Below are 13,373 nucleotides of genomic sequence, written 5' to 3' on the forward strand. Positions count from 1 at the left end.
CAGATGATAAGACGCATATGTTTTTGTGTAAAAAATGTCCTATAATATTTATTTATTTATTTATTTATTTATATATGTTAATTGGCTAATGAGTATAAGATTTAATACAAGATAACTTTTTTTTTAAATTTTTTACTTCTGTTTCTCATACTTAACAGCTAAGCTAACCTAACACCTAAACCCTAACCTCTGTTGGATGCAGATATTACAAATTTTCGTAAAATGCTTTACAATAATACCCAACAGCATTTAAAATGAAAAGTGCTTAGTTTGGTACCGATCCGCAAAAAAACAAGAGATGACATCAAAACATCGGAAAAAATAATCCATCGGTCAATTGATAGCAGTTCTGAGCAAACGAAAAGTCACAACAAATTGGCATTTCCTAAGGGTCAAACAGCTTAACTTATCAACAATTACGGCCGAGGGCAAATCCCAAAGTGAGCACAAATAATACGGTTCTCCTTACGTATCATATTTCCTTGATCCGGGGGTATTAGACTCCGGAAGGGTCAGCAGAGTCGTAATTCTTATGTTTCCGTGACGTATTGATATGAGTAAGAGGTTTTATTTGCTAGCATTTTTGATGAAGATCCCGGTAACCCAGAAAACTAGTTCTGTTTTAGTTTTATTGATGTGTTATCTATCTTATCGCTTAATAGGTATAGCTGGTCAAGAAGTTCTTGTCAGTAGAAAATGGCGGCAAATTTGAAAAATGTAGATGCGAAGGGATATCGTCCCATAGAAAATTTGAATTTCGCGCCTTTTTTTACTGACAAGATTTGCTTGACCAGCTATATTTTATAATTATTACGTTTTGTTTTTAAACGAAAATATTTAATGAATTATGTAGTAGCATTTTTGTGGGTTTTTTTTCTCGGTATTAGTGCAGACAGATATGTATTTGAATATAAAGTTTGGTTTTCCTTATTCAACCTTTACAATGTGTAGGTAATTATTCCGTTAGTCTCTAGCTGGTGAAAAATTTTAACTGAAAGAAAATGTGGAGTATCTATTTGGACTCGCAATACATAATAGCCATTACCTATCCTGCATGGTTCGTCGCTGTATCCCAAAACTAGCAGCAAATTACCAGATTCAGTTGCCAAATATATATCAAAATGGACGTTAGAATCCCAAATCTTTAACAAAGTAGTCGGGGCTCTCTAAGTCTAAGTAAGTGGCGTTCGGCGGGCGAAGATTTGCCGGACCGCCTCTAATGGGCCTTATCCTTATTTATAGAGCACGATATAGGTGCAATACACATTTTAAACTTGCGATTTAAAGACATTTTTGGTTGTCCTGGTGTACTTGAATGGTCTTAGTTTTCTCTAGAAGTAATTAAGTTAGCGGTGTAAATGTAGAAAGATACTCTAAAATCTTTGGTCTAAACAATGTTAAGCTTCTTTATTTCTAATTTATCAGACACCTATAATAGACTTATCGAAATTATCCCTTTGTATGTAATTTAGTTTAGTATAACCAAACGTAGGTACTAATAACTTTTACATAAAAACCTATTAAAGATATTTTTATGAATCAACTTACCAAGAAAAAGACGAACTAAATTTCTGCTCACACTTAAACTACTTTTCCAAGTACCCAAGTACCCAAGCACGATAAGTGCTATTCAAAAGTTCGACAAATTTACTTAACCCTTCCAATATCGTAATCGTAATAGCTTATCAAGCAGAATCCTCCTTACAACTTTGATTTCAAGGGGTGCAAATCTACCGCAAATGAGTTCAGACAGCCGTGAACGCCGAACGAGACGTTTTTGCGCTAGCGACACCTGGCGGGCTTAATCTGAGGCACTTAGGATTTTGGGAAGCGTGACGGCTGCCTAGCTGTTTTAAAAGACGTATGTCATGAAAATCTTACATATAAGTCGACACTGCCTTTCTCTGCAATGTATTGATGTATTTTACTCGGGAATCTCACTCCCTTTTAATCTACCTTGAAGACAAATGTAAGAAATGACGCGACATTATGCGGCGCAAGATGTCGGTACAGTTTTATCATATTTAGTTAGTTCCTAAATTTATCTCTAGGTTCAGCCTAGGGTCAGCGTGTATCGAGTAAGAACCCGGACGCAAAGTTTATTATCGTTGTAAAAATTTGATATACAAAATTAGAATATTATCTCCATCTGGATCTTACTTGGCGACATTGGATTAGTCAACGTTTTGAGATTAAAATGGGTAAAACTGGCACCGAACATTTCTTCAGAATGGGCGACAACCTGATACCTAATCAGTGATAAGAAGTGTCGATAACGATACGATGCCCATGTAAAGGCTGTTTTTAAAATGATGTTTGCTGAAATTCTTTTTTTTTATACCATATCGGTGGCAAACAAGCTTACGGCCTGCCTGATGGTAAGTAGTCACCGTAGCCTATGAACTATCCAGAGGTGTTTCATGCGCGTTGCCGACCTTTTAAAAACTGTACACTCCTTTTTTGAAGAACACCATACTGTAGACGGTAAAACCTCGAAAGGGAGCTCATTCCACAGCCGGAGCGTCCGCGGGAGGAAATTCCTCTTAAATCGCACAGTACACGACCATTTAGGTTCTAGGGTGTGAGGATGAACACCCTGCCGACGGCGAGCGGTGCCGTGATAGAAAGCGGCCGTCGCCCTTACCGCTAGTCCACTCGTGCCACGCTTAAACCTTCCAACCACTTACTAACATACGAACGCACTAAGAACAAATTAAATTACATTCTATGAAAATATTTTAATTTGTGTTTTTTACAAGACACACTACTATTTTCGTTTATAACCTTGAACGCTTGAGAGCAAGAAAATTGCTAATATATATACCCCCTGTATGTTGTTATCCTATACATAGATTAGTTAAGACGCACCTACAAACTAGAATGGTCACCGTTACATGCTTAGTCAAATTGTAGTTTTGACATTAAACAATTGCACCACTGTTTATGTTCATAAACTGTTAAAACTAAAACTAATAAAACTGTTATTTACCGATTTAATGACTAATTCTACATCTATTCATAAATAATATCGGTGCATGATAGATATAAACCATAGATAACATAGATAATGCCTTGAGTGAAGTGAATGGAGTGAAATATTTTGACAATGTGGATTAAAAAACAACCCTGATGAAATCAGGTAAGAAATTTTTTGATAATTTTTGACCATAAAAGTGACATTCCATTTCCAACTGCAGCTGCAATACTGTTCATTTTACTATAGAAACGCGTCGCTGTCATTGTCAATTTCCGTAGTAAAATGAACAGTATTGCAGCTGCAGTTGGAAATGGAATGTCACTCTTACCTGCTATAGGCATCTACTTTTTAAGGCTATATTTTGACTGTATGTTTAAAAGAGTATGGACATTAAATTTCAGCATTGGTAAGCTGGTTTCGCGACCATGTCTATAATTTACATAAAATATCAATTTGTTATTATTATTTCACAAGTTCTCATTCATTTTAAGTTTCAATGTATTTGTTACCAAGGTCAAAAAAGCAGAATTTAAATGACCGACCCAGTAAAATGCATCATCATCATCTTAACCTAGGTCTCACATATATTAAAATAGACTCATTTGGGGTCCTGGTACACCGGACGATGAGCAGACGCCCAGTGACTAAGGAACGGACAGTCCCATCTCTCCGCTATATCTACCAGCAAGCTGTTGGTGCTACCCCGCAGGCGATACATTTGAGAGGCGATCCCTTTCCTCATTATGGCATGAAAATCGTCCATTCGTGCTTGCGCAAACATGCTTGACGCACTGCAAAAGCGTGGTAGCCCCAACAGCATCCTGAAGCCGTTATTGAACTGGACACGCAGAGCACTGTAAGCGCGCTTCGTATAATTGATCCACAGGCTGCACGTGTGATTGGCAATACGACATGAACAATGTTTTCTTGACCTCCACTGTACAACGTGCAAACCTGCGAATCAACATATTAGCTCTTACTGCCAGTGCCCTGCGTTCCCTTTCAACATCCGCGTCGTCTTTTAGAGTCTCGGTAATTACATGTCCCAGGTATTTAAAACTGGACACTCTGTTCAACACCTCCGAGTGTCACCGGCTCAACTATAGGTAGGGTCTTATTACCAGCTCGAAAGATGAGTATCTCGCTTTTTTTAATATTATAGATGAGCCCGTGAGACTCCACATACGTGTCACACACCTTTAACAATTTATTCATAGCACTGATCGACGGGCTCAACAGCACCATGTCGACGGCGTAACTTATGTTGTTTACCATTTTGCCACCGATCGAACAGCCAACCATAGTGCTGCTGAGCTCGACAATCAGCTGATTAACATAAATGTTGAACAGTAGTGGAGATGTAAGTCCCCCTTGCCTTACTCCGCACTGAGCTCTATAACCTTCCGAGACCGACATCCCCCACCTCACAAAGTTATACTGATTATTGTACCAATATTTTAACAGCCTTATCAGTTCTTGAGGACTAATATTACGAGTTTATACTCTCATTTGTATGGGAAAGTAACTCTGACTGTCAGTCTGTTACATCTTCACGTTTAAACCACCGAACCGATTTAGATGAAATTTAGTATGTAGATAGTTTCAGGCCCGGGGAACAACAGTGTAGCTTTAGCTTTAGTTTTAGCACTCAGAATCTAGTAACTAATAATGTTTTTATAATTGCAGATGTATTAGCAGTGGCCTTGTGGTTGCTGCTACCGACTGTATGGGCCGGCGTCTTAAGAGATACCGAGGACGAGCCGTGCCGGAGCTACTCTCTTAACAACTTGATTCACCTCGACTGCTCTGACAGAGAACTCACAGAATTGTCAGAAAATTTAAACTACGATGTACGTACCTTTATCTAACCACAAATACACATTTACATGTTATGTGTAATGTGTACTAATTGAAAATATATTAATTTCACTTTTTTGTTACAGGCCCAGGTTTTACTTCTCTCGAATAATAATTTCGAAAGTTTTCCCAGCCAACTTGAAATGTTTTCTCATGCAGAAAAAATAGACTTGTCAGGAAATCGACTGAGTCGCCCTCTGCCAACTTTTTTATTGAATATGCCAAACTTGCAGACCCTCAACCTTTCTGACAACAACTATGAAATCTGGATAAGTGAAATGCCGAACAGCAATATAAAATATTTGGACCTATCCAAGAATAAGATTACCCAAATTCATGACGATTCGTTTAAAGAAATGACTGGTCTGCATCATCTTGATTTATCAGAAAACAGAATTGCTGACCTACAACCAACATTATTTTCTGGAGCAACCAATTTGCTCACTCTCAGTTTATCCAGAAATTCCTTTACAAATGTCCCCGCATTCCAATCGCCTTCATTGAGAAGCCTTCATCTAAGTAACTGTCTAATAGGTAATGTTAACGTCGATTCCCTTACCGAAATGACTACTTTACTAGAAATTGACCTGTCCTTGAACCAAATTGAGAGCGTGCCGGACAATTTCCAGTCTCACACTTTACAGAAATTAGATTTAAGCTATAACGAGATTTCGTCGCTTACTGACCGCACCTTCTCGGCATTACCGAACCTCGCGGTATTGGACTTGAGAGGCAACGAGTTTAAAAAGGTTTGGTCGTCCGCATACTTCTCCTCAAACCCGTATTTGAGGGAAATATATGTAAAAGGAAACCGTTGGAGCTGTGAAGGATTTGGCGTAAACTTGCTTCTTACATATGAGTACTTGACAAGGGAGCCGGCAAAGGTTGTAGACCCAGCTTCTTCGCTGATATGTTACTCGCCATCTAATGTGACACAATTAACATGGCAGAGGGCTTACATTGACACGTGGCACCGAGATGTGGCATCGGATGAATCGTATATGTTCATGGCCGTGATGGTTGGAGTGATCATTGGTGTATTAATTACGTCATTCATATGCCGAGGACTGATGTCTCTGAACAAACCTGAGCCGCCAAGACCACCGCCCACTGAAACTGCGGCTCTAAATGGCATCAGCGTGACACCCCAGCCGCGTGTCGAGGCCTTAGTAATGAGAGTTCCCCTTCACGACGAAGATCTCCCTCCTTCCTACGATGAAGCTCTTTTGATGCCGCGATTGAACTCATCCTTTCATTCTCTACCTGACTTTGTGGACGAAGTCGAAGATCCAATAGAGCGTAGACACCGCAGGTCTATGTCTATTGGAGATCTTACGGAATCTAGACCTAGAATGAGTGACAGACGCTCAGTAAGACACACAGTTCAAATTCGTATTAACTAATAACTGACTAGGTATATATATACATATTTCATAAGTTAAGTTAAATTATAAACATGTTTTCTTTAATAATGTACCTATAATTTTATTGTACATTGAATTATAATAATGTTCATAACAATGTAGCATAAAATTATACTTTTAATTCTTGTACTAGTGGCGACATCTGTTCAGACATTGCGGATATGATTTAATCAATAATTGAGCCGAGAATGAAGGTATCGTGAGTTAGACGCTACTACAAAATAGGATACATTCTGATTCTTACCCATACTACTAGATGGCGCTGTTTAATATTAAACTTAAAATGTAGTGCAATGGATATTATATTGTAGAAAACAATCAATACCTAGTGATTTAATTTCGATAAGTTTCGTTATCGATTTCAATTGTAATGCGGTGAAATTGTTTATAAGTTTATGTAAAGTAATTTATTATTAAAAGTTAATTTATAAAACATGAATAAATCTTAATGATTTACTTACCTAAACGATTTACTTGCATTCAATATTTACCCAGAAACTGGCCATTCTTCCAATTATGGCCAGATTAGACTTACTTGCGATTCCTTATCTCTTTATCAATGATAACACATCATGGATCTAGCTCATACTATGAAATCACCTGCTCAGCAACACACGTGTTATGTACGAAATATTAAAATAATTAAACGGAAGGGAAGACAAGAGTATTTTAAAGAATATAATTAATCAATTAGTGACCATCATCTGCCTTATTTCCATGTGTTTGTGATAAATAACCCCTGTGAAAATTTTCACTGAAGTGTTATATGACTAATCCTTCCTAAAAGGGTGTGGAACAGTGCACAGATAAAATAAGTTGGAAAATAAACATATTTAAAATGTTTTATTTATTGGAAAGGCGAAATAATAGAAAATAACCGGCGTTTTCGATATAACATTTTGGTAAGTTATTATTTTACTTACCTATTTATGAAGCATTCCACGGGCTGTCCCGTACAAACGCATTTTATTTCCTGTGTTGCGACTTTTTTCTCGGCATTTAAAGCAGACGATTATTTTTCTGTGCATATTTTTGACCATTTGTCATAGAAAAGGAAACTCTTATACCTTTCAATCTTCAGAAACTTCGCGTTTGTACGGGACAACGGTAGACAATTTCGTGGAATGCTCCTTATAAAGGAAACCTGCAGCCACGACACCTCTTATAATTAGTCTGGCAGGTGTGTTAAAATATTTTTTTTATACATATATAGTAGTGTACCCTATGATGGGCGTGGAACCAGTAATGGGACAAAAAACCACAAATCCTGTAAAATAAGTGTCTAAAAGTAGCTTATAAACACTGCCTGTATATTATCATAAATAAGAGTCCTAGAGCTGTTTCAGTTTGAATTTTTATTAAATTTGGTTGTTTTTTAAGAAATTGGCGTCAACCCAAAAGTTGTCGTGTCACTGAAAAAAAATACCACTACGAATTCTTAACAACTTCGCTAAGAGAGGTGAGTTAATTTATTAAATTTTAATTAATTAATACTTGATGAAAACTAGAATGTGTTTTGTTAATTGCATTTACCATGAGATAAGGTATACAACATACTATGTTGTGACTCCACAGATGTAAAAAAATAGTGGTATTTGGCCCAATCCCATTATAGGAGCTGTAAAACTGCATACCTCCTATAATGGGATAATTTACATAATGATGCTTGCCATGCCATCATTTCATGTTTAAACAATACAGAAGTAAAATGTAGTTACGAAATATGTCAACCAGGAGGTATGCTCGGACTTCTGATAAATTAATATCGTTTTTTAGTGTGGGTCAAATCTTGGTAGCCGAGTTTGAGCCACTTTCCCGTTTTCCGATTGAGTTGAAATTTTGTATTCGTAATTAAATATGCAAATCGGATGATAATGCAATATTATGATAACATGGACCAGATCTGATGACCTATTTCAATATTTTATACTGATAGAGCAGTGTCCATTACTGGGGGGCCCATTACTGGAGCTTTGGTGTCCATGACTGGAGAAAAATAGCATAGTTTTAATTTGTTAAGTATGTGGAAACTCATTGCAGTATCTTTGATACAACACGCCTGAAACATGAAAGACGGGTAGGACTTTCATCTTTCAATACGCTAAGCGGTAGACCATTCACATGTATTAGGGAAATATCACAAATACTCCAAATTCCCTCTTAAATGTCCCATGACTGGTGCTGTTACTATACATAGGTAATTGTTGAATAAACTTTGATCCAAAATATCTGGTTTAGTTTGATAATTTTCGAAATAATTACATAGGTATCCTAGCCGGAACTGCAAAATTGAACTTTAATACATTCATGTAACCAAAAATTTGTGATTTACAGGAAACGGTGTAAAGCCTTCGACTTGTGATGAGCGCAAGTACATGGGTCGTTGTTAACTATGCAATCATATGCTCAAGAGTTGGTTCACGGTTCTGATAACGGTATGTAACACGACCCAAATTTACCAACTTATCCTACAAACTAGCTTATATAACAAACATAACAAACTAAACAAAGCTAATCACAAACAAACCCTAGCTAGCTGGCTAGCTGATAACAAAGATAATATTGTTGTATATATTCTTGCTATTTGTTTTCTTTTTTTGCGGCTGCAGATATATTGATTATGATTGGTACTTGAGTCCGATCACAAATTAGAGTGAGCAGTTTTGGCCAACTGTACGTGACAAGAAATTTGATTAAAAAAATATACCACGCAGGTGTTCATAGATCGACTTTATTCTTGGAGCCTACTAACGTTCTTTAATTACTTAATAAATTAAGATTATTTCTGAATCATTTCAGATAGGAATGTCATAACACGATGAATCATCATCTCGTACTTGTGACAGTATGTGTTCTGCTGCCTTTACTGACACGAAGTTCAACTACTTTCCTGGATTTTGATGGCAGAAATTCGAATGATTTGTGTTTTATCTGCACTTGCAATGATGATAGAACTACTATCGACTGTTCTAGAAGAGGACTCACTGAAATACCAGACGGATCTGGTGACATGGTATGCAAATATTTTGATTATTAAACAGACAAATGTGAACAATTTTATTTGTATTTTCTAATTAATCGTTTCTTTAATATTTTCAGGTACAGAAACTGAATATTTCAAAGAATGAAATATCGGTTTTTCCTACAAGTCTAAGCAGATTTTATAATTTGGTCACCCTTGATATCAGTTCGAATCAGCTGAGAGATTTGCCAGAAAATGCGTTTCATAATCTAACAAAATTAGAATCGCTAAATTTATCCAGCAATGAATTCGAAGAATGGTTTAACTTGAACCCAAATGACTTCATCAAACAGGCCGTGAACTTGAAAATATTGGATTTATCGCATAACAAATTTAGGACACTCGGAAATTTGGCCAATCAAGAATTATTGATAAGTTCTTCATTGGAAACATTAGTCCTGAACGATTGTGAAATAGAATCTATACACGGCAGATCGCCATTGAGTGGACTTGACAACCTAAGAGTGCTAAAATTAAACAACAACCCTTTGTTAAGAATTCAAGGCATGGTATCAACTACTTTGAAAAGTCTTTACCTGAGCAATTGCCTACTCACTACGATTGGTCATAACGATCTATTATACTTACCATCTTTAATATATTTGAGATTATCACGAAACTTTAGATTAGATCTATCAACAGCTAGCACAAATTTGTTTTCAGATTCCATTAGATACCTAGATATTTCATATTGTAACATTCTGCAGCCCAGCCTACAAGGATTCCCTAATTTAAGAAAAGTGTTAATCAATCACAATATGATTAGGTACTTGCGAAGTAATGAATTCATAAATAATAGTAAGCTTGAACATCTGGACTTGTCGTATAATAATATCGGGTCTCTAAGTTCTGACACCTTCAAAGGACTCAGCCTATTAAAATATTTAGACTTATCGTGGAATGAAATTGCGAATGTACCTGAAGATAGTTTATTAGATATGCCAGCACTGACGTACATAAATCTTTCGAGAAATTATCTGACAAGAGTTGGACATTTGAGATCTCTATCCTTGAACACGGTGGACATGAGTCAATGCGAAATTACTACCATAGGAAAGGATTCCTTTGAAGGCTTACAATCACTAGTCGATATTAATCTCTCACGCAACTTATTGTCACATATTCCTGATAGTATTTCATCAAATACACTCCAATATTTAAATTTGAACTACAATCGAATAAGTACCATAAGCAACTACACATTTTTTATGTTACCAAGGTTAACGGGATTAGGTGTTATTGGAAATAGATTCACTGTTATTTGGAAGAAGGATTATTTCCAGTCAAATCCTTATTTAGAGCGGTTGGATCTTAGTGACAATATGTGGCGCTGTGATTGCAGTGATGATAACATGTATGATTTTTTCGAGTTTGTAACCTTGGAGCCTAATAAAAAAGAGGAATCTTATAATTTAATTTGTAATAGTCCGGCCAGCGTTATTGGACGGACTTGGTTGGAAGCATGCTACTATACATGGAATCCCACCGAAAAAGGGTCTAGTCCGGATAACGTCATCTGGTTTATTATTGTTATGATTATAGGTTTAGCTTTGTGTCTTATCTTAGTTAATGCTATCAAACGATCTATGAAACGTCGTATGGCGTCCATACAGGCTGAGCGGGAAAGACAAGTGGAAGAAGCAAGAGAGAGGCTGAGACAGCTGCGGATGAGAGCGGAACAGGAGGCACTTTGCAATGCTCCGGACCCTCGGGACTTGGTCGCCCCACCATCATATGACGAAGCCCTCTCAATGCCAAAATTAAACGCGTCTTGTCGTTCTCTTTGCGAAGTTGGAACGGAGAAAACTAAAAGGAAGAGAGGGCGCAGAAAAACAAAATCTAGCGGAGACTTGCTCGAAGAGACTGAACGAAACGGAGATGTGACAATTCTGAATGATTTAGGTCGTAGTCAGACACCCGACAACAGTCGCAGGCGAAGTCGACGTAGGCGACCAGCTAGGTACGGTAGCCATGAAATAACTGAACTGGAACATTCGCCCGGGGCTCGGCGCCGTCGTATGTCCTCGTTCGGCGGTGACGGTGCCGACGGTGACACAGAAGACAGTATCACTGTAGAAGTGGAGGCAGAAGTGGAGAGGCCACTGCGACCTAGAAACCGAAGTCATTCTATTGACGACGACGAACCAAGAGAGAGTAATTTTTAAAATATCCTAGTAGTATAAGTATTATTTAAATTATATACATAATATATTAAGTTATAAATAACACTTAAGGCAAGAGCACCAGAAATACTTTTGTCATTTTTCTACAGAGACATAGGATGTTTTTAACCATGGGTAGCACGATAAATAATATGTACTTAGCTCGTACTGAAAAACTTTACATTGCGAAACCAGCAACCCTAAAAACGCAAAAAACCTGGTTGTTCCGTAGAAAATATTCACATTTTAATATAATTTGAAATTTATGACACCACCGATTTTTGTCGCCATGACTTACGGTTGTTTGAATGATCGGTACAAATTAAATTTGGTCACATACCTACACATTCATGTCGCAGAGTAGGTATGGCTAAGTTAGCACCCTATTTATTTTAGTAGTTTTATTTTTATTTTATTTTATTTATTAAGTACAACCACATCCTAGTTACAGTACTTACATAAAAAATATCTAGTCCTCCATCAATACCTAACCTCTATCCATAGTATCCACCTGTAATATGAAGGGTACTCTTGCCTTAGTTGTAAACCAGTGTTATTGAATACACAAGGGACGAAGTGATCGCTTCTCCATACAAATTTAATCTTCCCCGTTTTCCTTTCTGGGTTTAAGAAATTATTTTGACGCAACTTGGTAGGTAAGTACATAATTATAATCCAGAAGTGTGCCCTTACGTTAGATTTTTTTAAGAGTTAGGAGCTTTAAAAAATTACTATGGACTTTATTTATCGCTCCAAACACTTAATACATAGTTATAATCCCGTAGTCAAAAAACTGATACAAGTCAAACGAAAGGGCATAGCTATGGTTAATATACAATAAATTGTGTAAAAATAGTGTCCTTAATGTACATTGCATATTATTATTATTGTTTGGAGCATACGTTTGTATGAAGAAACGTTCGTCCACTAATGCTCCTAAGACTTTTTTTGTAGCAGTGATTATCCTACCGAAAATATTTAATTATACCTACTGTTTTTATTAAACTACGACGCTATTTCAGTTATACACCACACCTACCACATTCCTTTATACACCTTTCTCGTAAGGGGTCATCCATTAATTAAGTCACACCAATTTCTAGGTTTTTTGACCCCTCCCCCCCCCCCCCTTGTCACACTTGGTCACATTTGGCAAACCCCTCCCCCCCTAGTGTGACGTCACATTTTTTCTACGAAATCGCCAAATCGAATTAAGTAAGTACCTAAGTATTATTAATATTTTATCAAAATATTTTTGACGATATAAATATTAGTAATTTTATAACCCAAAACTGCTTAGGAAAGAAAATTAAACGATTAAAAACTATTTTCGTTTTAAAAACTTGTTATTTAAATGTACAGCGAACTAAATAATTTAAATATATTTTCGGTTACTGATGAAGTTAAAGTGACGTCACAAAGTTTGTGTCTCCCCCCTCCCCCATGTCACAATATGTCACATTTTCTTGACCCCCTCCCTCCCCCTAAACGTGTGACGTAATTAATGGATGACCCCTAATTTTGTTGTGGTGTCAGTCTCTTGGTACTTAAAATGATAAGAGGTAATAAATAAATATTTTACATAGTAGAAAGTAAAAACCTACATAAATTAAATACATCTTAAAAAATTATCCTGTTTTCATCAAATTCTTCTTCACTTATTTTAACGCCATCTATCCACCACTTTAGAAACCACTTACTTTACTTTATTTGCATTAAAGTACCTATTCTTCGTGCTTGAAGCGCCATCTATCGAAGTTATTGTCCAACAATAAACCTTACATGTAGTAATAGATGTCGCTAGTCAACAATTTATAAATTTGAATTTCTAGATTTGAAGTTGCATACTTTTGTACATTTTTATAAGAATTATAAGCAATAAAATGTTGTGGATTGCAACAATTTACCTAGACACAGTGTTGTGTACTACG

The 13,373-nt window shown here is 36.6% G+C and overlaps 2 protein-coding genes across 2 annotated transcripts; both read left to right on the plus strand.

Moving 5' to 3' along the window:
• The first annotated feature begins 553 nt into the window (after positions 1-553).
• LOC134680246 (uncharacterized) lies at positions 554-11,488 on the plus strand. Its single transcript, XM_063539339.1, has 5 exons — positions 554-671; positions 4,664-4,827; positions 5,785-6,204; positions 9,062-9,271; positions 9,358-11,488. Exons 1-5 carry the CDS (start codon positions 554-556, stop codon positions 11,443-11,445), a joined length of 3,000 nt encoding a protein of 999 aa, XP_063395409.1. The 3' UTR covers positions 11,446-11,488.
• On the plus strand, positions 2,983-6,525 carry LOC134679944 (leucine-rich repeats and immunoglobulin-like domains protein sma-10). The gene is made up of 3 exons (XM_063538895.1): positions 2,983-3,139; positions 4,664-4,827; positions 4,921-6,525. The coding sequence occupies exons 1-3, from the start codon at positions 3,130-3,132 to the stop codon at positions 6,235-6,237; spliced, it is 1,491 nt and encodes a 496-aa protein (XP_063394965.1). The 5' UTR covers positions 2,983-3,129; the 3' UTR covers positions 6,238-6,525.
• Positions 11,489-13,373: the final 1,885 nt, after the last annotated feature.

This window comes from Cydia fagiglandana, chromosome 3 (assembly GCF_963556715.1).
Source record: "Cydia fagiglandana chromosome 3, ilCydFagi1.1, whole genome shotgun sequence".
NCBI classification, from domain to species: domain Eukaryota; kingdom Metazoa; phylum Arthropoda; class Insecta; order Lepidoptera; family Tortricidae; genus Cydia; species Cydia fagiglandana.